This window comes from Oncorhynchus gorbuscha, linkage group LG02, assembly GCF_021184085.1.
Source record: "Oncorhynchus gorbuscha isolate QuinsamMale2020 ecotype Even-year linkage group LG02, OgorEven_v1.0, whole genome shotgun sequence".
Classification (NCBI taxonomy): Eukaryota; Metazoa; Chordata; class Actinopteri; order Salmoniformes; family Salmonidae; genus Oncorhynchus; species Oncorhynchus gorbuscha.
In genome coordinates, this window is record NC_060174.1 from 19,265,035 (window position 1) to 19,292,916 (window position 27,882).

Below are 27,882 nucleotides of genomic sequence, written 5' to 3' on the forward strand. Positions count from 1 at the left end.
AGTAAATGTGGCTCAATTCACACAAGAGCTACAATGCTAATGTTCTCTGGGTGCCATTGAGTAGATGGATACCCCATGTCATTGATCCACAATCCATAGGTAAAGCTGTATGGTGAAATAAGTATGCCCCCAATGCAATTCTAAAGTATAACACATCCAGTGTGATTTCAACAGATTTGTCAAATTAACAAATGGTCTTTTGTTGATTTTATATAACATTCCGAACTCGTTTAGCATTATCTATTAAATTATGGCATAATTGTACTATTTGTATCACTGTCAATGACATAGTTTTATTTTGAAGGCTAACTGCAAAGTTTAACAATAAACATCTTCGTGAAAAATAACATGGAAAAAACAAGCCAGTCTGGCGTGTCAACAATACACACGTAACACAAACAATCTTACACAAAGACATGATGGGGAACAGAGGAATAAATACATATAGATTGATTGGGGAATGAAAACCAGGTGTGCAGGGAACAAGACAAAACAAATGTATACATGAAAAATGGAGCGGCGATGGCTAGAATGACGGTGACCGCCGAACACCGCCCAAACAAGGAGAGGAGCCAACTTCAGCGGAAATCGTGACAACCCCTTCACACCGATTCAGTACTGGTAACCTGTGTATATAGCCAAGTTATCGTTACTCATTGTGTATTTATTATTTTTCTATTTTCTTTCTTTCTGCATTGTTGACAAAGGGCCCGTAAGTAAGCATTTCACTGTTAATCTAAACCTGTTGTTTACGAAGCATGTGACGAATAGCATTTGATTTGATTTAGGCTGTTGATCAGTCCCTCACTGTACATACTTGTGAGTCACTTTGGAGTTGAATGTTTGACAAGTGACAGTATTGTATTATGAAATTGTTGTGACCTGGAATGTCAAGGATGCCATTTTTCCCCATTTGTATTGCCTCAAGCTACCCATAATGTGCTGTATGGTTGGAGTAATGAACAGTTCGTATGGCTGGGGTAAGAGGGAGAAAGCCTAACACAAATCATCTATAGCCCCCACAGAGAGCTACATCTTTTCCAAAACAGCTGGAACACTTTCATATAAATGATAAACATCAAAACCTGTAGCTCAGTTGGTAGAGCATGGCGCTTGTAACGCCAGGGTAGTGGGTTCGATCCCCGGGACCACCCATACGTAGAATGTATGCACACATGACTGTAAGTCGCTTTGGATAAAAGCGTCTGCTAAATGGCATATATTATATTATTATTATTAAAATGATAAATAAAATAACTGCACTTGACCCACTTTCCCTCACATCTCAGTTTGTGGCAATTCTAGTGATCACTCAACTGTGCAGAAAATATAAGGTCCACACACGAAATCACATTCACAATCACACAAACTGCCTATCTTCAAGTGAAGTGAAAACTCCAGCAGTCCCTCTGAAGATATAACAATTCCTCTGACGAAGGAAAAGCTACTTGGTGAATCTGAAGCGAGAATTGCAGAAAAAATGGACAGAAAAAAACATCTATTCAACCTCACGTTAGCCTTCAATTGCTATTTGAAAGGGCAAGCAGTAAATTGGCCGGGCAGATGTGAAAGCTCAGAGTGACAACAGATCAGACAGAGGAACACAGCACATTCATTCTTAATCATTCCTCTCTCAGACCTCGTTTGATTCCTTTGAGTGTGTTTCATGCCTGCATTTTCTTCTTCAGACCTCTGACTGAGCCTTGAGCGATGTGTTGTTGACCAGTCTAGTGTGAATGACAAAAAAGTATTGAGAAAAAAATTTAAAAGTCCACCAGTCCGTGAAGTCTGCAAATGTCAAGCTGCAATCTTCTCCCGGATGTTTCTTCTTATAGGAATTCAGGATTTCTTGGAATCCAAGGCTTGTGTTTCTGGTGCATTCACTAAAGGCACTTTGGGTCATGTTTACACTGAAACTTTGCTTCCTATGACCTAAATGGACAAGTGACTGACTGATCTTATGACATATGGTGAAAACATGATCTTGCAACCTTTCGGTTACTAGTCCAACGCTACCTGCCGCCCCAGAAGCACACAGCATCTGATTTTACGTTTCAAAATAGCCTAGAATAATGTTATCACTTCTAAACTTATTTTTTGGGGGGATTCTAATCAGGCTACAATGTTTGGTTTATTGATTGAACAGTCGCTGAGCTTATATTTGGTTATCAATGCAAAATAGGTTGTTTATTTAATGCAAAGCTAAACCAAAACATCAATCTTGAAAATAAAGTGATTTTGAAGTTGATTTTCTTCCCACATCGCCATTTGAAATAATCTGATTCATAATTAAATATGAATATATTTCCCAGCGTAACCTACCATATTATTCCCCTTTGATATGCTGCTTCAGTATTCACTCCCATATCAGCAAAGAATAGTCAGGGAGGAAAAGCACATATCTCGCAGCTGTTTTTACCAATAGCCTGGAATCACTAGTTATTACTTCTAAATAAAAAACAACTTTTGTGGGGACTATAATAAGGATCCAATTTTTGGGGGTTTATTGTTTGAACAGACACTGAGATTATATTTGTTTAAAAAATGCAAATGAGGCTACTTTGATGCATAGCCTACAGATCAGATCAAGGAACCAAGCGAGCTGTATTGCCTACACGGCTGCACAAGGAATTATACAGCGCGTTACAATTTTCATGTGGCACGGCAGTATGTTGAATGTCAGAGCGCACTACAAGGAGCTACGACATTGCAACACTGCGCTCCGAATCATTCGTCTACGTCGGGTATAAATCGGCCTTTAGAGAGAGGCTGAGGAAATAAACCATTGTGCACACAGACAAAGAGAGAGAGACAGACAGCTAGCTATCTCTACTCTACACAGCCTTCTGGGATTCTGAATCCATTAGGGCAGATTAGCCTGGTCCCAAGATCAGTTTGTGCTTTTGCCTACTCCATTGTCAATCCAAACAATTTTGCATGAGAATTCCATAAGGAGTTGGCAAGAGAACAGAAACAGACTGGCACCCAGGCTAGCTAGATTAGTCATCCACCAAGCACAGAACTTCAGATTGAGCTGGTCACCTTGGGATAGACTTCAGGGTACTTTCTGTGAGTCATCCAAAGTAAAAATAGTAGTAAAAATCTGATACAGACCTCGGAAGCAAAGCACACCCAACTAATATAGTGAGTGACACTTAACTTAATATTTTTAAACGGTAATGATATCTTCTTCTGATGGTATCAACTGTGCAGTGGAACATACAGTAAATACCTATGAAAACGTGAAACATCATTCAGATTTGGTTTTGTAAATAAAGTAACTCTTACCTGCGGGCATGATGTGGTGCATGGCCACTGACAGGAAGAAGATGGCGTCACTATAGTAGGCCCCGGAGCCGGCGCTGAAGTGTTTCTGCATGGCCTCCACGATGGGGAAGAGCTTCTGGCTCAGGACCCCCACGTCATGGAACACCACCTTCACCACAAACAAGGGCAGTCAGGCATATGAGAAACATGTCATTCAGACATTCAAGTAATTCAGAATTGATACTGACAATTGTACAAGACACATGCCCATGACATTTATAACCTTTTTGCAAAGGGGATGTGCATAAGGGTTCCTCACGATCAAACACCCTCCCCTCTCCAGGAGCCCCACCTCCCTGACTCTCCTCAGCAGGTCACACTCCAAGCTACCCCAGGGGCCCTAATCCCATGGTGCAGTGCAGGGATTTGGCTGAGAAGCAGAATCGGGCCGCATTCCCCAGTCAGATCATGTGGATCTCCCTCCAGATTAGAAGAAGAGGATTTGACATATATTTATTTTTGCAGAAACAAATATGATCAAAATTGTTCCAGATCATATGTCTTGGTTAAATGCTACTGTATTAAAAGTGTGTGGGGGGGGGGGGATTAACGGGATTAGGCAATAAGGGAGACATATTTTATCAGATCTGTGTGCTTGGGATGTGCAGACATCATTTAATGTTCCATTACCGATTAAGGTAAGTCTCCCCTACCGTACGTCTGGTAATAAAAATAGCCCTGGAGATGGTATTGTGGAACAGCACCGAGACCTAGCTTTGGAAAAAGGGAACTCTTACGTAAGCCCATTTTCCAGTACACAAGTGTTATGTATGCTACCCATTAGCCACAGTGTAATTAAAAGACCATCACATTAACATTGGATTCAATCAATTCAAAATTCTTAACCCAACAAATGGTGATATTGCCTTTCCCAAATGACATACAGCTAAGAGCTCCTGAGCACAGAAAATGAGGGAATGACAGCAGAAAATGTAACATTAATGATGTTTATTTATAGATTTTGCTTGTATATTTAATAGATTAAGTTACTTTTTAAGAGCTATGGATGAATAATTGAGATAGTAAACAAGACTGGGCAGAGCTCCTCCCAACAACCCACATGTACTAAATAATACAGGAAGTGTCGGCGATTCCTCAGTTGTACTCTTATTACAATTATATTCCTCAGTTGCACTGTACCAACGTCCTACTTACATTCTATTTTGACATCGTCGAGGACAACATAAAGAAAAAGGATGGCAAAAGAAAGCTTTAGAGGAAAAAAAAAAACTTGCCTACTGTATCATAACAGGGCTTTTTCTGGAGCAAAATGGGGCTTAGGTGGTGGGCGTGGCCAATGGTGCGCTCTCTGACCGAAAACTTTAGAAAATATGCTGTTTTAAAACTAATTTCGTGCTCCACCATCTGAGTGACTCAAACATATACAGTTGATGTCAGAAGTTTACATACACCTTAGCCAAATACATTTAAACTCAGTTTTTCACAATTTAATCAGAGAAAAATTCACTGTCTTAGGTCAGTTAGGATCACCACTTTATTTTAAGAATGTGAAATGTCAGAATAATAGTTGATAGAATGATTGATTTCAGCTTTTATTTCTTTCATCACATTACATACACTCAATTAGTATTTGGTAGCATTGCCTTTAAATTGTTTAACTTGGGTCAAAGATTTTGGGTAGCATTCAACAAGCTTCCCATAATAAGTTGGGTGAATTTTGGCCCATTCCTCCTGACAGAGGTGGTGTAACTGAGTCAGGTTTGCAGGCCTCCTTGCTCGCACACGCTTTTTCAGTTCTGCCCACAATTTTTCTATTGGATTGAGGATAGGGCTTTGTGATAGCCATTCTTGACTTTGTGGTCCTTAAGCCATTTGCCACAACTTTGGAAGTATGCTTGGGGTCATTGTCCATTTGGAAGACCCATTTGCGACCATGCTTTAACTTCCTGACTGATGTCTTGAGATGTTGCTTCAATATATCCACATAATTTTCCTCCTCATGATGCCATCTATTTTGTGAAGTGCACCAGTCCATCCTGCAGCAAAGCACCCCCACAACATGATGCTGCAACCCCCGTGCTTTACAGTTGGGATGGTGTTCTTCGGCTTGCAAGCCTCACCCTTTTTTCCTCCAAACATAATGATGGTCATTATGGCCAAAGAGTTCTATTTTTGTGTCATCAGACCAGAGAACATTTCTCCAAAAAGTACAATATTTGTCCCATGTGCAGTTGCAAACCGTAGTCGGGATATTTTATGGCGGTTTTGGCGGTTTTGGAGCAGTGAATTCTTCCTTGCCGAGCGGCCATTCAGGTTATGTTGATATAGGACTCGTTTTACTGTGGATATAGATACCGGTTCCCTCCGGCATCTTCACAAGGTCCTTTGCTGTTGTTCTGGGATTGATTTGCACTTTTCGCACCAAAGTATGTTAATCTCTAGGAGACAGAATGCGTCTCCTTCCTAAGCGGTATGATGGCAGCGAGGTCCCATGGTGTTTATACGTCTGAGACCTGTTGGATCGGAGTGTGAAGGCCAGGGCCAGGGCCAGGGCCAGGGCCAGGGCCATCCCCCCCCCCCCCCCCCCCCCCCCACAGAAATGTCCTGGAACTTGCAGCTGCCTTGGTGGAAGAGTGTGGTAACATCTCACAGCAAGAACGTGCAAATCTGGTGCAGTCCATGAGGAGATGCATTGCAGTACTTAATGCAGCTGGTGGCCACACCAGCTACTGACTGTTACTTTTGATTTTGACCCACCTTTGTTCAAGGACACATTATTCCATTTCTGTTAGTCACATGTCTGTGGAACTTGTTCAGTTTGTCTCAGTTGAATATTGTTACAATTTAGCAGATTAACACTGGAGTGATAAATGATCAGATGAACATGTGCAGGTAGAGATACTGGTGTGCAAAAGAGCAGAAAAGTAAATAAAATAAAAACAGTATGGGGATAAGGTAGGTAAATTGGGTGGGCTATATACCGATGGACTATGTACAGCTGCAGCGATCGGTTAGCTGCTCAGATAGCAGATGTTTAAAGTTGGTGAGGGAGATAAGTCTCCAACTTCAGCGATTTTTGCAGTTCGTTCCAGTCACTGGCAGCAGAGAACTGGAAGGAAAGGCGGCCAAATGAGGTTTTGGCTTTAGGGATGATCAGTGAGATACACCTGCTGGAGGACGTGCTACAGGTGGGTGTTGCCATCATGACCAGTGAATTGAGATAAGGCGGAGCTTTACCTAGCTGTCATGTTTTGTCATTTATTATCTTGTCTTGTCCCTGTGCTTCCCATTCTATTCGTTTCCCTCTGCTGGTCTTATTAGGTTCTTTCCCTCTTTCTATCCCTCTCTCTCCCCCTCCCTCTCTCACTCTCTCGCTCTCTCTTCTCTCTATCGTTCCGTTCCTGCTCCCAGCTGTTCCTATTCCCCTAATCAATCATTTAGTCTTCCCACACCTGTTCCCGATCCTTTCCCCTGATTAGAGTCCCTATTTCTTCCTTTGTGTTCCGTTCCTGTCCTGTCGGTTCCTTGTCTAGAATTCACGGTGCTGTGTTTGTGTATCGCCCTGTCGTGTCGTGTTTTCCTCAGATGCTGCGTGGTGAGCAGGTGTCTGAGTCTGTCTGGTTCAAGTGCCTTCCCGAGGCAACCTGCTGTTCACCTGCTGTTCAAGATCGAGTCTCCAGTTTGTCCTCGTCATTTCGAGTGAAAGTTGTGTTTTTTGTTTGTATTTACTTTACTGGATTAAAGACTCTGTTTTCGCCAAGTCGCTTTTGGGTCCTCTTTCACCTGCATGACAGAAGGAACCGACCAAGGAATGGACCCAGCGACTTCAGACGCCGTTACACTGCCGTCGAGATCCAAGGAGCCATGCTCGGCAGACACGAGCAGGAATTGTCTGCTGCTCGCCATGCCGTGGAGAACCTGGCCGCTCAGGTTTCCGACCTCTCTGGACAGTTCCAGAGTCTACGTCTCGTGCCACCTGTTACTTCCTGGCCTGCCGAGCCTCCAGAACCTAGGGTTAATAACCCACCTTGCTACTCCGGGCAGCCCACTGAGTGCCGCTCCTTTCTCACGCAGTGTGAGATTGTGTTCTCTCTCCAACCCAACACATACTCTAGAGAGAGAGCTCGGGTTGCTTACGTCATTTCACTCCTTACTGGCCGGGCTCGAGAATGGGGCACAGCTATCTGGGAGGCAAGGGCTGATTGCTCTAACAAGTTCCAGAACTTTAAAGAGGAGATGATTCGGGTTTTTGACCGTTCAGTTTTTGGTAGGGAGGCTTCTAGGGCCCTGGCTTCCTTATGCCAAGGTGAACGGTCCATAACGGATTATTCTATTGAGTTTCGCACTCTTGCTGCCTCTAGTGAGTGGAACGAGCCGGCGCTGCTCGCTCGTTTTCTGGAGGGACTCCACGCAGTGGTTAAGGATGAGATTCTCTCCCGGGAGGTTCCTTCAGATGTGGACTCTTTGATTGCTCTCGCCATCCGCATAGAACGACGGGTAGATCTTCGTCACCGGGCTCGTGGAAGAGAGCTCGCATCAACGGTGTTTCCCTGCTCCGCATCGCAACCATCTCCCTCCTCTGGCTCAGAGTCTGAGCCCATGCAGCTGGGAGGGATTCGCATCTCGACTAAGGAGAGGGAACGGAGGATCACCAACCGCCTGTGCCTCTATTGCGGAGTTGCTGGACATTTTGTTAATTCATGTCCAGTAAAAGCCAGAGCTCATCTGTAAGCGGAGGGCTACAGGTGAGCGCAACTACTCAAGTCTCTCCATCAAGATCCTGTACTACTTTGTCGGTCCATCTACGCTGGACCGGTTCGGGTGCTACATGTAGTGCCTTGATAGACTCTGGGGCTGAGGGTTGTTTCATGGACGAAGCATGGGTTCGGAAACATGACATTCCTTTCAGAGAGTTAGAGAAGCCTACGCCCATGTTCGCCTTAGATGGTAGTCATCTTCCCAGTATCAGATTTGAGACACTACCTTTAACCCTCACAGTATCTGGTAACCACAGTGAGACTATTTCTTTTTTGATTTTTCGTTCACCGTTTACACCTGTTGTTTTGGGTCATCCCTGGCTAGTATGTCATAATCCTTCTATTAATTGGTCTAGTAATTCTATCCTATCCTGGAACGTTTCTTGTCATGTGAAGTGTTTAATGTCTGCCATCCCTCCCGTTTCTTCTGTCCCTACTTCTCAGGAGGAACCTGGCGATTTGACAGGAGTGCCGGAGGAATATCATGATCTGCGCACGGTCTTCAGTCGGTCCCGAGCCAACTCCCTTCCTCCTCACCGGTCGTATGATTGTAGTATTGATCTCCTTCCGGGGACCACTCCTCCTCGGGGTAGACTATACTCTCTGTCGGCTCCCGAACGTAAGGCTCTCGAGGATTATTTGTCTGTGTCTCTTGACGCCGGTACCATAGTGCCTTCTTCCTCTCCGGCCGGGGCGGGGTTCTTTTTTGTTAAGAAGAAGGACGGTACTCTGCGCCCCTGCGTGGATTATCGAGGGCTGAATGACATAACGGTTAAGAATCGTTATCCGCTTCCCTTATGTCATCAGCCTTCGAGATTCTGCAGGGAGCCAGGTGCTTTACTAAGTTGGACCTTCGTAACGCTTACCATCTCGTGCGCATCAGAGAGGGGGACGAGTGGAAAACGGCGTTTAACACTCCGTTAGGGCATTTTGAGTACCGGGTTCTGCCGTTTGGTCTCGCCAATGCGCCAGCTGTTTTTCAGGCATTAGTTAATGATGTTCTGAGAGACATGCTGAACATCTTTGTTTTTGTCTATCTTGACGATATCCTGATTTTTTCTCCGTCACTCGAGATTCATGTTCAGCACGTTCGACGTGTTCTACAGCGCCTTTTAGAGAATTGTCTCTACGTAAAGTCTGAGAAGTGCTCTTTTCATGTCTCCTCCGTTACTTTTCTCGGTTCCGTTATTTCCGCTGAAGGCATTCAGATGGATTCCGCTAAGGTCCAAGCTGTCAGTGATTGGCCCGCTCCAAGGTCACGTGTCGAGTTGCAGCGCTTTTTAGGTTTCGCTAATTTCTATCGGCGTTTCATTCGTAATTTCGGTCAAGTTGCTGCCCCTCTCACAGCTCTTACTTCTGTCAAGACGTGTTTTAAGTGGTCCGGTTCCGCCCAGGGAGCTTTTGATCTTCTAAAAGAACGTTTTACGTCCGCTCCTATCCTCGTTACTCCTGACGTCACTAGACAATTCATTGTCGAGGTTGACGCTTCAGAGGTAGGCGTGGGAGCCATTCTATCCCAGCGCTTCCAGTCTGACGATAAGGTTCATCCTTGCGCTTATTTTTCTCATCGCCTGTCGCCATCTGAGCGCAACTATGATGTGGGTAACCGTGAACTGCTCGCCATCCGCTTAGCCCTAGGCGAATGGCGACAGTGGTTGGAGGGGGCGACTGTTCCTTTTGTCGTTTGGACAGACCATAAGAACCTTGAGTACATCCGTTCTGCCAAACGACTTAATGCCCGTCAAGCTCGTTGGGCGTTGTTTTTCGCTCGTTTCGAGTTTGTGATTTCTTACCGTCCGGGTAGCAAGAACACCAAGCCTGATGCCTTATCCCGTCTGTTTAGTTCTTCTGTGGCTTCTACTGATCCCGAGGGGATTCTTCCTTATGGGCGTGTTGTCGGGTTAACAGTCTGGGGAATTGAAAGACAGGTTAAGCAAGCACTCACGCACACTGCGTCGCCGCGCGCTTGTCCTAGTAACCTCCTTTTCGTTCCTGTTTCCACTCGTCTGGCTGTTCTTCAGTGGGCTCACTCTGCCAAGTTAGCTGGTCATCCCGGTGTTCGAGGCACTCTTGCGTCTATTCGCCAGCGCTTTTGGTGGCCGACTCAGGAGCGTGACACGCGCCGTTTCGTGGCTGCTTGTTCGGACTGCGCGCAGACTAAGTCGGGTAACTCTCCTCCTGCCGGTCGTCTCAGACCGCTCCCCATTCCTTCTCGACCATGGTCTCACATCGCCCTAGACTTCATTACCGGTCTGCCTTTGTCTGCGGGGAAGACTGTGATTCTTACGGTTGTCGATAGGTTCTCTAAGGCGGCACATTTCATTCCCTCGCTAAACTTCCTTCCGCTAAGGAGACGGCACAAATCATTATCGAGAATGTATTCAGAATTCATGGCCTCCCGTTAGACGCCGTTTCAGACAGAGGCCCGCAATTCACGTCACAGTTTTGGAGGGAGTTCTGTCGTTTGATTGGTGCGTCCGTCAGTCTCTCTTCCGGGTTTCATCCCCAGTCTAACGGTCAAGCAGAGAGGGCCAATCAGACGATTGGTCGCATACTACGCAGCCTTTCTTTCAGAAACCCTGCGTCTTGGGCAGAACAGCTCCCCTGGGCAGAATACGCTCACAATTCGCTTCCTTCGTCTGCTACCGGGTTATCTCCGTTTCAGAGTAGTCTGGGTTACCAGCCTCCTCTGTTCTCATCCCAGCTTGCCGAGTCCAGCGTTCCCTCCGCTCAAGCGTTTGTCCAACGTTGTGAGCGCACCTGGAGGAGGGTGAGGTCTGCACTTTGCCGTTACAGGGCACAGACTGTGAGAGCCGCCAATAAACGCAGGATTAAGAGTCCAAGGTATTGTTGCGGCCAGAGAGTGTGGCTTTCCACTCGCAACCTTCCTCTTACGACAGCTTCTCGTAAGTTGACTCCGCGGTTCATTGGTCCGTTCCGTGTCTCCCAGGTCGTCAATCCTGTCGCTGTGCGACTGCTTCTTCCGCGACATCTTCGTCGCGTCCATCCTGTCTTCCATGTCTCCTGTGTCAAGCCCTTTCTTCGCACCCCCGTTCGTCTTCCCTCCCCCTCCCGTCCTTGTCGAGAGCGCACCTATTTACAAGGTACATAAGATCATGGACATGCGTTCGGGGACGGGGTCACCAATACTTAGTGGATTGGGAGGGTTACGGTCCTGAGGAGAGGAGTTGGGTTCCGTCTCGGGACGTGCTGGACCGTTCACTCATTGATGATTTCCTCCGTTGCCGCCAGGATTCCTCCTCGAGTGCGCCAGGAGGCGCTCGGTGAGTGGGGGGTACTGTCATGTTTTGTCATTTATTATCTTGTCTTGTCCCTGTGCTTCCCATTCTATTCGTTTCCTCTGCTGGTCTTATTAGGTTCTTTCCCTCTTTCTATCCCTCTCTCTCCTCCCTCTCACTCTCTCGCTCTCTCTTCTCTCTATCGTTCCGTTCCTGCTCCCAGCTGTTCCTATTCCCCTAATCAATCATTTAGTCTTCCCACACCTGTTCCCGATCCTTTCCCCTGATTAGAGTCCCTATTTCTTCCTTTGTGTTCCGTTCCTGTCCTGTCGGTTCCTTGTCTAGAATTCACCGTGCTGTGTTTGTGTATCGCCCTGTCGTGTCGTGTTTTCCTCAGATGCTGCGTGGTGAGCAGGTGTCTGAGTCTGTCTGGTTCAAGTGCCTTCCCGAGGCAACCTGCTGTTCACCTGCTGTTCAAGATCGAGTCTCCAGTTTGTCCTCGTCATTTCGAGTGAAAGTTGTGTTTTTTGTTTGTATTTACTTTACTGGATTAAAGACTCTGTTTTCGCCAAGTCGCTTTTGGGTCCTCTTTCACCTGCATGACACCTAGCATGAACTTGTAGATGACCTGGAACCAGTGGGTCTGGCGACGAACATGTAGCGAGGGCCAGCCGACTAGAGCATACAGGTCGCAGTGGTGGGTGGTATAAGGTGCTTTAGTAACAAAACGGATGGCACTGTGATAAACTGCATCCAGTTTGCTGAGTAGAGTATTGGAATCTATTTTGTAGATGATATCGCCAAAGTCGAGGATCAGTAGGATAGTCAGTTTTACTAGGGTAAGTTTTGCGGCGTGAGTGAAGGAGGCTTTGTTGCGAAATACAATGCAGACTCTAGATTTGATTTTGGATGGAGATGTTTGATATGAGTCTGGAAAGAGAGTTTGCAGTCTAGCTAGACACCTAGGTACTTATAGATGTCCACATATTCTAAAATAACAGATTTTTGGTTGCTCCGCTGCACTGGTTTGAGAAGGGAAGCCCACATTGAGCAAAGCTTCCTCTCAGCTTTTCCTGGCTTGCTGACTCCAGTCCACTGAACAGAGGGACTAGGGTCATGGACAGTCACCCCTCTACGTCATGGGAGCCTGCAGTAAACAAACCACGGTCATCGTGGAAAGTCCCATGTCCTGTCCCATGCTTGTACCCATTGACTAACAAATCATAAAAGACACAAATCTGGCCAGAACCCATGGGACTAGGACTGGGAAAAACACTTTCCTTCAGAGCACATGGACTGCTCTAGTGTCAACAAGGCCACACAAGCATTTACACGTATGCAAGCGCACACACACACACTTGTTACAGTGTGTAACTCATACATACATGCATGCATGTCTATGTAAAATCAGCAACAAAAAAAACATCCTCTCACTGTCAACTGCGTTTATTTTCAGCAAACTTAACATGTGTAAATATTTGTATGAACAATATTTGTATGAACAATCAAAAGTGGACATCAGCTGCATTAATAAGTACTGCAGTGCATCTCCTCTTCATGGACTGCACCAGATTTGCCAGTTCTTGCTGTGAGATGTTACCTGGGCATCTTTCTTTTGGTGTTTTTCAGAGTCAGTAGAAAGGCCTATTTAGTGTCCTAAGTTTTCATAACTGTGACCTTAATTGCCTACCATCTGTAAGCTGTTAGTGTCTTAACAACCGTTCCACAGGTGCATGTTCATTACTTGTTTATGGTTAATTGAACAAGCACAGGAAACAGTTTTTAAACCCTTTACAATGAAGATCTGTGAAGTTATTTTGATTTTTACAAATTATCTTTGAAAGACAGGGTCCTGAAAATGGGACAATGGACTAGAATAGTAAGAGTTGTTTGTTTCGTTCACGGGTTTCGTTCACAGGGGTCTCAGACAGTTGTCACTAAACAGTCAGGGAGTCACAAAAGGGTTTACATAACCACTGTCCTATGTTGGCCCTCCTGAGAGATGAATAATTACAGAAATTAGGTGAGGATTTGCAGACCACCATGTCAACATGCCATCACAGTTCACAGGCATCCCATTAGTGACTGTGCGTGTCATAGAGAGAGTGATTTGTTTCTGTGGTGGAAGCTGAATATTCATTTTTGTGTGTTTGAAACCACTGGGTTAGTTTGCATGAACGAGCTGACACTGTATAGACAGTACCAGTGAAACATTTGGACACCACATTCAAGGGTTTTTATTTGACTATTTTCTACATTGTAGAATAATAGTGAAGATCTCAAAAACTATGAAATAACACATATGGTATCATGTAGTAAACCAGAAAAAAAGTCTGGTGATTGTGGAGGCCAGGTCATCTGATGCAATATTCCATCTCTCTCCTTGGTCAAATAGCCCTTACACAGTCTGGAGTTGTTTTGGGTCATTGTGCTGTTGAAAAACAAATGAGTGGGACTAAGCGCAAACCAGATGGGATGGCACGTATCGCTGCAGAATGCTGTGGTAACCATGCTGGTTAAGTGTGCCTTGAATTCTAAATAAATCACTGACAGTGTCACCAGAAAAGCACACCCACATACCTCCTCCTCCATGCTTCAGCGTGGGAACCACACATGCGGACATCATCTGTTCACCTACTCTGTGTCTAACAAAGACATGGCAGTTGGAACTAAAAATCTCAAAAAGACTCCAGACCGAAGGACACATTTCTAATGGTCTAATGTCCATTGCTCATGTTTCTTGGCCAACGCAAGTCTCTTCTTTTTATTATGTGTCCTTTACTTGTGGTTTCTTTGCAGCAGGCCTTGTCTTTGCTTATTTGAGCTGTTCTTGCCATAATATGGACTTGGTCTTTTACCAAATAGGGTTATCTTCTGTATACCACCCACACCTTGTCACAAAACAACTGATTGGCTCAAACTCATTAAGGAAAGAAATTCCACAAATTAACTTTTAACAAGGCAAACCTGTTAATTGAAATGCATTCCTGGTGACTACCTCATGAAGCTGATTGAGAGAATGCCAAAAGTGTGCAAAGCTGTCATCAAGACAATGGGTGGCTACTTTGAAGAATCTCAAATACAAAATATATTTGATTTTGTTTACACTTTTTTGGTTACTACATGATTCCATGTGTTATTTCAAAGTTGATGTCTTCACTATTATTCTACAATGCAGAAAACCCCTGGAATGAGTAGATGTGTCAAGTTGACTGGTAATACATACTTGTACATGTTCATTGCATGCAACTTTCATTGAAAAGAGAAACAGATGACAGAGCCATTCCTATATTACTGCACCTTCATTCTCACCACACTTAAAGACCATGCATGGACTGTAATGTGCATGGACTAAGTATTCAGCCCCCTTGACTTTTTCCACATTTTATTACTTTACATCCTTATTCCAAAATGGATGAAAACATTTTTTTCCCTCATCTACACACAATACCCCATGAAGACAAAGCAAAAACAGGATTAGAAATGTTACCAAATCTATAAAAAAATGTAAAACATGAATAGCTTATTTACATAAGTATGAGACACAAAATTGAGCTCAGGTGCATCCTGTTTCCATTGATGATCATTGAGACGTTTCTACAACTTGGAGTCTACCTGTGGTAAATTCAATTGATTGGACATGATTTGGAAAGGCACACAATTGTTTATATAAGGTCCCACAGTTGGCAGTGTATGTCAGAGTAAAAAGCAAGCCATGAGGTTGAAGGAATTGTCCGTAGAGCTCCGAGACAGGATTGTGGCAAGGCACCGAAAAATGTCCGCAGAACTGAAGTTCCCAAAGAACACAGTGGCCTCCATTCTTGTTTGGAACTACCAAGGACATTGAGACTTGTTTCCGAAGCCACTCCTGTCGTCTTGGCTGTGTGCTTAGGGTTAATGTCCTGTTGCAAGGTGAAACTACACCCCAGTCTGAGGTCCTGAGCAGTTTTTCGAGGATCTCTCTGTACTTTGCTCTGTTAATCTTTGTCGATCCGGAGTAGTCTTCCAGTCCCTGCCGCTGAAAAACATCCCAACAGCATGATGCTGCCACTACCATGCTTCACCGTAGGGAAGGTACCAGGTTTCCTTCAGGTGTGATGCTTGGCATTCAGACCAAAAAGTTCAATCTTGGTTTCATCAGACCAGAGAATCTTGTTTCTCATGGTCTGTCTTTAGGTGCCATTTGGCAATCTTTAAGTGGGCTGTCATGTGCGTTTTACTGAGGAGTGGCTTCCATCTGGCCATTACCATAAAGGCCTGATTTGGCAGAGTGCTGCAGAGATTGTGCTTCTGGAAGGTTCTCCCATCTCCAGAGGAACTCTGGAGCTCTGTCAAAGTGACCATCGGGTTCGTCACCTCCCTGACCAAGGCCCTTCTCTCCCGATTGCACAGTTTGGCTGGGCGACCAGCTCTAGGAAGAGTCTTGGTGGTTCCAAACTTCTATTTTAAGAATAATGGCGGCCACTGTGTTCTTGGACCTTCAATGCTGCAGAAATGTTTTGGTACCCTTCCCCAGGAGTGCCTTGACACAATTATGTCTCTGAGCTCTACAGACAATTCCTTCGACCTCATGGCTTGGTTTTTGCTCTGACATGCACTGTCAACTGTGGGACCTTTTTATATAGACGGGTGAGTGCCTTTCCAAATCATGTATAAATCAATTGAATTTAACACTGGTGGACTCCAAGTTGTAAATAAGGTATGCTTTTTTTATACATTTGCAAACATTTCTAAAACTTTTCTCTTGTCAGTGTTATTGTGTGTAGACTGAGGAATTAATCCATTTTAGAATAAGGCTGTAATGTAAGAGTGGAAAAAGTCAAGGTGTTTAAATACTTTCAGAATGCACTGTATAGTATATAGACGGAGATAGATGCATACTACTTTCGGTCTGAGGGGTTGGGTTAAAAGCAGAATTCAAATTTTGGTTGGACCTTGTGTGCAATTTACCAATAAAGTGATCTCTTCTCTCTCTGTATTAGGTACAGCTTAATCCTTCCAGTGGCTGAGGGGAAAAAAGAAAGCAGAGGGGGATTTCTAAACTAAGATGTTTTGGAAAGGCAACACTGCCCCCCTGCGTTAAACTATTCACAGTACATTTGTGCAATTACCTGCCAGTACGCTCCTCCAAACAAAGCCTGTGTTTGCCAGGTGAGGGCTTAAGCTTAATTTTTAAAGGTTCAAACGCTAGACTCCACATTTTAGGACTAACATTCCATTTAACACAAGCACACATACTGACTGTTGAGTGGTAATCCTGGCAAGATGCATGGCTCCAAACAGACTTACCTCGTACTGAAAAGTTCCGACAAGGAGCAGCTCCGGGAGCATCCTCTCGCCCAGCTCTCGGCTGGCCTCGTCGCTCACAAAATGAAGGACAAGCACCTCTTTGTCCAGGAAGAGGCTGTATTTCGCCATGGATAACATGGCCACTCGGAACTTCTCCTGCAGGCTTCGGCTCTTGTCCACCTTCGTGAACATCATGAGGGCATGGTAGTACTGGCTGACCTCATGCCCACCGTCTGCCCTCCTAGCCCTGACTTCACCCTCCTCTCCATCCCTCTCCAACTCTCCTCCCTCAGGGTGCACCAGCCTGGTGTCCAGGGAAAGGTCTGCGTCGTTCCGGTTGGTGTTGTGGCTGGCCTGGGTCTGCTTGATGCGCTTGGTGGTGCTGGAGAAATCATGCCTCTCTGAGCCAAAGAAATAGAAGGCTACAACGGCCAGCGCAGCCGTGAGGAGGAGGACAAACTGATAGGACCTGAAGGTGCTGACTCTACCCATAGTGTTGACTAGAACCCTCAGGATACCCATGCTGTGACTCCCACAGATGAAAGCAGAAGTGCTGTTATAGTCTCAGCTTGAAGAATATTGGGATGAACCCTGAGTTTAACATGCTGGATCCTTATTGGGCAGTGTTGGTTTGAGAATCATTTACTAGTCTTGTCCACGCCCTGACAAGGTTGAGAAGTCCTTTTCCTAGAAAAGGAATGAATTACTAAGGTCAGTCTACCTTAATTGAAATGTACAAAGTGTTCATTATTATCACTTGAAAGAAATGTGGCGTAGCTATAATGCAAATGCATCGAGAATAAAGTAGCTGAGTTCTTAAAATAATTAACACAGCAATTCTTGCAACAGACAGTGTAAAGCGCTAAGCTGAGTTTGAAAAGATTGTTTGCATGAAAATCGCTAGTGTCTTCCAATGCTTGCATTCGGCGACCATGTTATTCAGCATGCAATGACCTAGCCCAAGATGTACTCTTAAGAAGCCGAACGTTACCATTACGCCTGAAGCTCCAATGACCTTACATTTGATTTCCAACAGTAGACTGCCTCTGGCAGACAAAACAGCCAAATACTCTATTTAAACGTGAATAATTTCTCAAATACGATACGGTTCAAGAAAAAAATCCCTTTGCTTTCTAATCACATGTTAAATACACACTATAGATTGTTTTAACCGGCTTTACCACAATTGGAGCCGACAGTATTTTTCAGTGACAACACATTTCAGAGCATGCGAGATAGCTACTTAGAACAAATGGTACCTCTTGTCTGTCATCTGTGAACACGGGCTGTAAACATGGAGATAGTCATGTAGGAACTCCAACCCTATACAAAAGGTACCAATAACGTTTTCTAAATTCTTGCTGATATGAAATAAGGTCATTATGTTTCCAAAATCGTACCGCAAGCGATGTGTATTAATGTTCAGACCGAGCTAAAAACATAATCCTTCCTCCAATGACTTGTTTGTAAAGTGACGGAGTGTGGCCATGCATGTGGCCATGCAACAGTAAAGAACAAGAAAACAGTACACATGCATTAACTCACCATGTTGGTGTTGGAGAACTCTCGATACAGAGAAGGTTGTGACAGCTGAGTTGGAGCAGGCAGACTGGTACCAATGACAGTACAGTCAAAGATGTGCATAACTTAACCTCATTGTTCTGTGGTACAGTATTATCAAGCTAGCTAACACTAGCTCTGTTAAAGATGCACATTTTGGAAGCAACAGGTTTGTACAGACAAAATACATGTCACGAACACCGTGAGGACCGCAAATTATTCCCCTGATGACTATTGCTTGTCAACTTGAAATAGAAATAAACATTTGCATAAAATTGGTATTCAGACTATAGATCAGATGTTTTGTAGCTAGCTTGTCACACTAATCTAAATGCCACTTCCGGTGATGACGTTTAAATCACTCCCCTAGATTGATGCCGCGTTCATAACAACTGGCGTCTCGAGAATCTCCAACGTCAGTGAGTCCTAGTTTACTGGGAAGTCGGAAAATCGAGCTCCAACTAGGAAAAATAGTTTTGAACGGTTATCCAACTCGGAGTTCCAAGTCAGGAATTTGGGTGCTCTTTCTAGAGCTCCGATTTTCCGACCTAAATATCACTGCCTTCCAGTTGTTTTGAACTCAGCATCAGTTCATTGCTTCTTCCGCCGACTGTTTTACGAAACCTGACAAAACGCACAAAGTGATATCTAAGTAGCTACTATAAGTGAAACGGTATACAAGAACAGTTCATGGTAAATTGGGGAAAAATTTAATTTGAAAAACAGAATTTGCCATACCACCAGTACGTCAGCACTGCCACGCCTATCATACGGAGGGCGGGTAGGCCATATCATATGACTGAAACAAGAAGACCTAGCTACAATATATTCTAGCTAATGGGCGGTGGGAATTCAATTGTGTGTAGCAGCTAGCTAGTTGTTTGACAGCACAATTCTAATTTAAGTTCTTTTGATGCTAATTTCGCTGGGTTCTTTACATTTAGCTTGACTTTTGTGAGTTTCAAATTGACAAACTAGTCGTGGAAAATGACGAACGTTATTCAAGTGACAAATGTGTCTCCGAGCACCACCTCCGAACAGATGAGAACTCTCTTCGGATTTCTGGGAAATATTGAAGAGCTTAAGTTATTTCCACCCGAGTGAGTATTCTGAATATGAAACAATGTAGTTAACTGACTAGCGACAAAACTAGCTAATTTTCTATATATTAAAAAAAAAATGGTCATAGTGCTGTTTGGGGCCTGTGCGGCCATAATATACCTTAACTAGCATAGCACACTTGCGCCACTGATACATATGAGCCTAACTCGCGCCTTACGTTACTTGTCTAAGCTCGCAATTTAGCTAGCTAACGTTAGCTAGTTAACGATGGATGATGGTTAACTAGTTAATTTTGTAGTAAATGCTGTTGCATCAATTTTAATGGAGATGATATATACGAACGCTTGCCCACACTACCTATATGGAACATTGGCTAGCTAGTAAACTAGCTAAATTATACCAACTACCGAAAAACAAAGCAGGCCTGCAGTGCAGTCAATGGTAGTTGATCCATATCATTAGAATACTTAATTAATTGTTATAATATTAATCTGTTTATTTCGTAATTTAATATAATCTCCTGAGTTGACCAAACAAACTGGAAGCAGAATCTGTTTTGAATCTTTATATTACCCTCGCCATGCTATGAAATAACCGGGTAGGGTAGTAGGAGCTAGCCTAATTGATGTGTTCTGTGCTTTGCTGTTTTTCACCTGTCGAATTACACCTGGCTGCACTGCAGTTAAGGTAGGAGTTAGGAGACTTCTTGATCATCCCTCTGAAGCTCTCGTGGCAAAGAAAAGACTGCAAGAGATATGTTCTTTCATCTCTTCCCAATTGTAGCATTCGTTAGAAAAGTGATTAGTGAGCATTTGTTTTCACGAATACGCCGTAATAACCATTATTAGAACCTTGTTTCTGTTACCTTATGTCGAGAAATTATTTCTTGTACAACAAATGTGTATTTTCTTCCAGTGAATCTCCCTTGCCTGTGACTTCACGTGTCTGTTTTGTAAAGTTCCTTGAGACGGAGTCGGTTGGAGTGTCCCAGCATCTGACCAACACTGTCTTCGTGGACAGAGCCCTGATTGTTGTCCCATTTGCAGAAGGTTGGTGATCTTAGTCCTATTTCTAATGTTTTCCAACATACTATATGAACTAACAAAGCTTAACCAAACCCGATGCTACATCCAAAACCATACACTTTTTGGATTGTTGCAAACATTTGGAAATATACTAGGGGTAAAAGGGGAATATGTGTTATCTTGCTGTACTAGCATATTTTTATTTTTTTAAACTTCTCTCTCTGTCATTTGTGTTGTGGTTTTCATAGTGGACAAGGCATTTGCAGAACCCCTTCCATGCTGACTGAAAAGGGTCCTCTTCAACCATCAGGATATTAGACAAATAAATGGCCACTCGGCTCACGAGTCCCTTCCCACTGTTCTGCTGTAAAGATTAACTCTCTTTCTCTATGTCCAAGGCATTCTTTTTCATTATAAGGGTAACCACTCAATGAACCATATGAATAGCAGGGCCCGAGGGCTTGCCCTGTCCCCGCATATAAACAATCTCAAATCTAGACACTTAAGATATTTAAAGTTTGATGAAGGTCACAATTAGTAGTGGGTTTGCATCTAATCAGCTAAAGGAAGCATGCAAAGGTAAATTAACTAATTGCAGCTATGCATGCCAGAGTAGATTTGTATAGTACTAGGTCTATATCATTTTAGTTAATTCTAGCTATAGTCCTGGAAGATTCTGAACACCATTTTGGTCCTGATTATGAAGATTCACATGTTTTTATTTTATTTTTTACCTTAACCCATCCAAATTGAATAGCTGTGTTTCAGTCCTTTTATATATGTGTATCTCCATTCCCACATATACTGCAGGTAAAATAACTCTGGTTGTTGTTGCAGTGAAATGCTTTATAATGATCCTCTCCACTTGACTCTGAAAGGGTTCAGTAAGACAAACATTTAACGGTGGTTTTTCTTTTTGTTGTTGTGTTTTACAGTTCTTTTTCCTGGTTCAGCCAGCCCTATATACCAGGCCCTGCTGAAAATGCCACCCAACAGTTTTGTCTTCTGCAGCTTATCCTGTTTCTCAAGTGTCCTTTCTGTCATTTCTCTGTAAATATGAAAAGTTGTTTGATTTGAAATTAGCTTAATTTCAGATTGCACACCCATGGATCATCTCATAAGATTTTCCTTTTTATTTAACTATTGTATAATATTTTCCTTCAGCATTGGGCACCATTGTATTCGGCCTTTTGCTGGAATTTTCCGTTATTTATAAGAACCTACTCTGTACTTGTTTTTTTTCCTTGTCAGCATTTCTGTAAGTTGCAAGTTAAGTTAAACTTTACAACACTGTACCTGGTGAATACAGTAGCCAGTCAAGTGTTGTAGGCTCTTTGGAAGAAAGAAGCCATCAGCAAAAGCCCAGAACAGAATTTGGTTGAGCATTTGTTTTAATTTGATTTAATGTAATGGTAAGTGTTTTAAGGCAAAAGTAATGAACTGTTCCCTGCTGTTGACGCCAAAATCATGAACTTTGTTTTGTGTATCTTGATGTTTTTGTGTGCTTTGTAGCGAAGCAGCCGACGCGTATCGCTTGTTCATAAAACATCTAATGAAACTTGAGAGCACATCCCACTGGACAACCGGCTGTGCTTGCTTACGTTTGGTTCATGACTTAAAAAACAAGTACAGGTGATACAATCTTGGCAGTGTTGACCAGTGTGTATTGTGACTTTGTTCTCTTAGTAGTATTCTGAAATCATACTAAACAAGTCAGCGACCAACATTTTCAGACATCACAAAATGGAATGTATATCTTGCTACATATCTATTGTAGTAAGAGTAGTTAGCCTGAGGTGGTCTGTCTGTGGCTCTGTTTGAGTGTGGTGTATGTTTGTGGAGACCTGTACTGATTCTGTGTTTTTCTCCAGGAGTGATTCCTGACGAGTCTAAAGCTCTGTCACTGCTGGCACCAGCGAATGCTGTGGCGGGATGCATGCCTGGAGGGGGCCTTCTCCCCACTCCAAATCATTTGGCGTCTGTAAGTGTTTTGCAGGGACTGTATCTTTTGGTGCTGTATTGAGACCTATTAACTGTAATTATGTAAGGGCCCATTTTCTTCACAGTAAAGAAGTAGCTGAAAAGACGATTTGTCTAATGTATCCCTTATTCTGGCAGATGGGAGGTGTGCCCCTTTCAGCTCTTGGAAATCCAAACATGGATCCCATGGTTGCCATGGGCATGTCTGGCAACATGAACCCTCAGGTTGGACATGGCTACTTTCTACACTACTCTGTACTTTTAAAACAGCTCTAGGTTATAACAACAGCATAACACCTTTTCTGATAACCTATTGGTGGAATGATCACATTTATATAGCTATGCATTTGTGTTCTCTATTTTAGGCCCTCTCTGCTGACTTTCTGAAGCTTATGCAATCCATGGATCCTACTAAGTAAGTATCACTTGCAATTCTAACCAGTCTAAAGAATATTATCAAAACAGTTATTGAATATGTGGTAATCTGTATTATTTCTGTGTGACTAACTGGGTTTTATGTGGTCCTGTATGGCTCCGTTGGTAGAGAATGGCGCTTGCACAATCAGGGTTGTTGGTTCGATTTCCGCGGCCAGCCATATGTAAAAATGCGTGCATGTATGACTAAGTCTCTTTGGATAAAAGTTTTTGCTAAATGGCACTTACTGTTATTGTTTTAACCATTGCAGGATGAATCCAATGGCTGCTGGTATGATGGTTAATCATGGTATGAAGAATGACTCCAACAAGGAGATTGAGGCTGCCATGAAGAGGGTCAGAGAGGCCCAGTCTCTCATCTCTGCAGCTATTGAGCCTGGAAGTGAGTTCTCACTAATTTAGACTACTTTTATATTTGCAGTATTACCCTTGTATTTTGACTGACTCATTCCTATCCTCTACTGTGCTCTTCCTTGCATCTGCAGGCATTGTCGTTGTAAGTGTAATGTTTTTTTTTCAGATTTGTGTTACATTGGAGTTTCCTGAACATTCATTATTTTTGTTTGTATAACTGGTAAATGTCATTGCAGATAAGAAAGACGACAAGCGCAAGCATTCCCGCTCCAGCTCTCGGTCAAGGCGGAGGAGGTCCAGGTCTCGCTCTCGTCACAGGTGTGCCACTGATGAAACTGCAACATTCAGCAATTTTGGGAATGTGCTGAATGTTAGCCCCACTTTACCTGTATATTCATGAGTTGATATTGGCAAACTTGAGTTGAGTGCATAGATTAGTTGGGACAGCTCTGAGTTCTGTTTTTTTTACGGTCTGTTCTGATTGCAGGCGATCGAAGAGCAGGTCTCGACGGAGGTCGCACTCGAGGAGCTGGAGGCGGTCGAAGAGCCCCCGCAGAAGGAAGTCCCACTCCAGAGAGAGGGGCAGACGCAGCAAATCCAGGTGTGTCCATCTAGTGTTTTATTCACAGCGGGGGTCAGGAAAATGCATGATGTGCCTGTATCAGGATTCCTTCAAATCATTGTTTGCCTTTGTTTTTCCTGTAGGGATAAGAAGAAAGAGGAGAAATCTAAGAAGCGCTCCAAGACGCCGCCTAAGAGCTACAGCAGTACCAGGAGGTCTCGAAGCATCAGTCGGTGAGTGGTTTAAATACAGGAGGAGTCTGCTGGTATGATGGTTAATCATGGTTAATCAATGGTCCCGTGTGACTTATATATATATTAGCTTGACCTAAATGCATTGATCCCGCTTGATATTCTAAACCTTTTCAGGAATCCAAAGACAACCAGTGGAATATAGGATTAAAGTAACTGTCCAGTGACAAACTCCCTTTTAAAAGTAAATTCTGCTAACTCAAACCCAAATAATGTTGTTGACTTGTGTTTGTGGCCAAAGCATGAATTGGAGAGGAAAAAATGCACCTAAAAAAAAAACACCTCAGACATGCATTTCAAACAGACGGTAAAAAAAAAAGCTTGAGGACATCACCCTCCTGAGGAGGTTGACCTGGCCAATCAGTGGTCTACTCGCATAAATATTTGTGATGCCCTGTATACGCCCACACCATTCTAACACAAAGCTGTTTTTTAACATGCTTAAATAAACATTTTTTTTTTTATGTTAATTTTTTATTGTAATTGGTTTCCTTCGCATCTCTATCTGGTCTTCAACAGGAGACGTAGAAGAAGCCGCAGTGCCTCTCGGTCACCAAAGAAATCCAGGTCCCCAAAGAGGAAACTGTCCAGGTCCCCTTCCCCTAGAAGGTGAGTGTGATACATGAAATGGTCCTCCAGAACCACACTGGACTTTACAATGCAGTGATCTGTAGGTGTACCTGTCTGTTTAAATACAATGGTTCTTGTCCCCCCACAGGCACAAGAAGGACAAAAAGAAGGACAAAGAACGAGAGAAGGACAGGGATCGCGAGAGGAAAGAGGTCAGAGGCCGAGACGAAAGAGAACGATCCACCAGCAAGAAGAGCAAAGACCAGGAGAAGGACCACGACCGTAAATCTGACGGCGAGAAAGGAGATGTCAAGGTGTGCAACCACTGACTTTCCCTCATTAACACATCTCATTCTAACATCAGTTAAGTGTCTATCGAAATAGGTTTTTAGCCAGGACTGGCTTTAAACTATGTCTGGGGAAAACAGACCCTGAATGTTGTCATGTCCTAACTGACCTGTTTAATTTTCCATTCTTTTGTTGCTCAGAGCTCTTTGCTCTTGCAGGTGACCAGGGATTATGATGAGGAGGAGCAGGGCTATGACAGTGGAAAAGAGGTAGAGGAAGAAGAGAGGAAGAGCAACCCTGATTTGGTGTCATCCCCTAAGCCCCGGGAGGAGTCTGAAAAGAAGCCTGCAGAGGAGAGCAGCAAGAACTCCAAACAGAATGGAGATGACCACCATGATGAGGATGACATGGAGATGAGTGACTGAGTGCACCCAGAGAGACCCAGCCAGATGACATCATGGATCACTTAACCTTAAATTAATACTTGCAGGTGTCTGCTGTTTTGTAGTCTTATTGGAGTTGCATTTTAGAGACCTGTTAGGGAAATCTTTTTCTGTTTGGAATGGCAGTTTATTTTTGTAGTGGACATTACCAGTGAGCATGTGTAGGAATCTGGCCCAAATGAGTACCTTTTTTGTAAAAGATGACAGTTTAAAAAAATGTCACATTGCTGTACTACTTTTTCTTTAAGTTGAATGTGAGCAATTTTGAAAGCGTTTCTATTTTGGTCCTCAAAAGATTTTACTCATCTTGAATGTAGAGAACTGTTTTCTCCTGAAATGGTGTATTTAAATTTACAGGACAGGGTTTAATCCCCAGCTTACTCACTGTTAATCTTATTTAGCCTGGTACCATTGTTTTTGGTGCAGTGCAGCTTTCTATTCTTTGTTAGAATCCTGATAAATTGACTCCTGTTAAGTGTTTAATACTGTTGTGTCCAGTCATACCCTCCCACCCTTGTGACGATATACTGTAGATCAAAATGAGTGTTTGTGGATTATGATGAACACCCTGTACTGTCTGCAACATGTTTTACAAAGGATCTAATAAAACTTGGTCAACATGGCTATGGTTGTGTGGTGGGATATATTCAATAACCTGCACCAGTTTTGAAATGCATGCTAAACAAACGGTACACAAGTTCATTGAGACTTTATTTGAGTACTTTTTCATATGAAAATAGTGTGGCAGGCTTTTACAAGGTCTTGATGTACAGCTGACATAAATGCATGTGTACATTAGGGTGTGGCTGCTAAAGCCAGGGTCAGAAGTAAAAACATTCAGCACAAGTGAAGAAAGCACACTTCCATTTGCAGCACTAACCAGTGGTATGTGGAAGCTTGATAAACACTGGCTGTCAATAGGCCACTAATCAATGTAAATAGAAAATTAGAGTAGAAAGCATTCTGCCATGTCTACTGTTGCTGAATTGAACACCCTCCAGCTCAGCGAACCCTGTGGCACCCAGCAGAACCACATGAGCACCACTTCAGCGAAGTCCCATTTCATTCCTTAAAGGCATCGTTGAGCTTGTTGGATTTGACCTTTTCCTCAACTAAGGAGCAATATTCTTGCAAACAGGACTTGACAAACTGTTCTTGAAACAAATGAACACTCCTGAAATCCTAACTGCAACTGCCAAATAGTCCAGTCCTTGGACACTGAAACTCAAGGATGTAAGATCTCACCATGCTTTGTACACTTGGCTCACACATAGGTATGTAAGGGAAGATGTCAACTAAGACTTGACTTAGGTCTGCCAAAGACAAAACTAAGAATTGGAGAGACCTTCACCAGCCCAATATTCTATGTACAAAAATATCCATTGCCACCACGATACAAACCAATGACCTCATGGGAGAAATAACAACTAACCTTTGCATAAAACTTCTGAAACTCTTCCTGTCATAGAAGACCTCTACTCCCATATTAACAAAAATAAAAAATACAAAGAGGTATTTACACCTTGCGCAGGGAAAGGCCTGGTTTTTCATACCTGTAAAAAGTTCATTTACATTGTACTTCATTTCGTACCTAATCATCTACAGAACTTGTTCTCAAAAATGTACACCTGGTTAATTGTCATTAACTGAAGTGTACAGTCTGTTAGATTAAGAAAACAAGGCTTGTAATAACTTAATGCCACGCTTGCTGCCAGTCAAGTAGAATAAGACAACTCCGCTCTAGTATAATTGAAATTCCTAGCAATTACTCAACCAAAGGGTTGAGTATCGACTGGTGCAGTAGATCCGCCATCTCTGCTGCTCAGCCCAGTACAGACTGTAGTACAGCCCAGTACAGACTGGCTGTAGTGCATCTAAACAGTGCCCAAAGTTCACGCTACTCCAAACAAAGCTCTGGATAGTAGCTACTTGTTGTTTACAGTGGAACAGTATTTATTATTCTCCACATATGTCCCATACAGTGAATTCAGTGCTTTACTACAGGTCAGTCCCTTTATAAACATTACATGCACAACATATTTTCACTTCCATTTAAAATCTCACACATTCAATTTATTTTTGTTCTCCTACGACAATTTGATGAAATATCAATGCCTTTTCATAGGTGACCACTTTCCAGTGTCCAGCTGAAGGGGTTAAAGGTCAGGGAAGCGGCTGGAGTCCTCTTTGTACTCAATGGGAATGGTGAAGATGGACTGCTCAAACTCGTCGTAGCGGAACTCTTGAAAAGTCACGGTGGCCGTAATGGTTGGAAAGACAGGGATATCTGTGTGGGGGAAAGGACAAAGGGAAACATATAACATCATCATCAGGAAATAATCAGTCAGTCAGTATACATCCAACTGGATCTCTTTTACTGTACAATACGTTTACCACCGACAAAGCAGTATACCATAGTACTTACCCAGCTTGACAGGGAAACCAGGAGGGAGTTTCATTTGAACAAACTCTCTGAGTTTATTAAAGTGCTTGAAGGGAGCTATCACCTCCAGAACGTTTAATAACCTGAAAATAAAAAAACAAAAAGGTATTTCATTCTCACTCAATGAAGAATAGATGTCATGCATCACTTCATGCCAGAGAGTACTGCAGGCTACATTCACTGGCACATTCAATTAGTGATGGGGATAATAATAATGAGAGAACGAGGTCTCTGCACACCACAAAAAAAAGGAGGCTATCAGGCAGTTTGTATCAATCAACCTATTTAGCCCAGAATAAGCAAAAACTAGGTTCACTTCATACAAGCTTAATCTCA

General features: G+C 43.3%; 3 protein-coding genes across 4 annotated transcripts in view; 1 reads left to right on the forward strand and 2 right to left on the reverse strand.

Moving 5' to 3' along the window:
- Positions 1-18,756, reverse strand: part of LOC123998583 (xyloside xylosyltransferase 1-like) — an 81,764-nt gene extending 63,008 nt beyond the window's left edge. The window contains exons 1-3 of the mRNA XM_046303563.1: positions 18,119-18,756; positions 16,574-17,260; positions 3,289-3,436 (exon numbers count right to left, since the gene is read on the reverse strand). Coding sequence (XP_046159519.1) covers positions 3,289-3,436; positions 16,574-17,095 — 670 coding nt within the window. The 5' untranslated portion in view covers positions 17,096-17,260; positions 18,119-18,756. The remainder of the gene's footprint in view (positions 1-3,288; positions 3,437-16,573; positions 17,261-18,118) is intronic.
- Positions 18,757-18,795: 39 nt separating this feature from the next.
- LOC123998572 (serine/arginine-rich splicing factor 11-like) lies at positions 18,796-25,727 on the forward strand. Its single transcript, XM_046303556.1, has 12 exons — positions 18,796-19,233; positions 20,111-20,244; positions 22,092-22,201; positions 22,339-22,425; positions 22,566-22,615; positions 22,887-23,017; positions 23,226-23,307; positions 23,477-23,590; positions 23,695-23,784; positions 24,322-24,411; positions 24,521-24,686; positions 24,861-25,727. The coding sequence occupies exons 1-12, from the start codon at positions 19,121-19,123 to the stop codon at positions 25,083-25,085; spliced, it is 1,392 nt and encodes a 463-aa protein (XP_046159512.1). The 5' UTR covers positions 18,796-19,120; the 3' UTR covers positions 25,086-25,727.
- Positions 25,728-25,795: 68 nt separating this feature from the next.
- The window catches only part of LOC123998592 (ankyrin repeat domain-containing protein 13C), a 71,719-nt gene continuing 69,632 nt past the window's right edge, over positions 25,796-27,882 (reverse strand). For both annotated transcript variants that reach the window (XM_046303588.1, XM_046303577.1), the window contains exons 12-13: positions 27,529-27,629; positions 25,796-27,390 (exon numbers count right to left, since the gene is read on the reverse strand). In XM_046303588.1, coding sequence (XP_046159544.1) covers positions 27,260-27,390; positions 27,529-27,629 — 232 coding nt within the window. In that variant the 3' untranslated portion in view covers positions 25,796-27,259. The remainder of the gene's footprint in view (positions 27,391-27,528; positions 27,630-27,882) is intronic.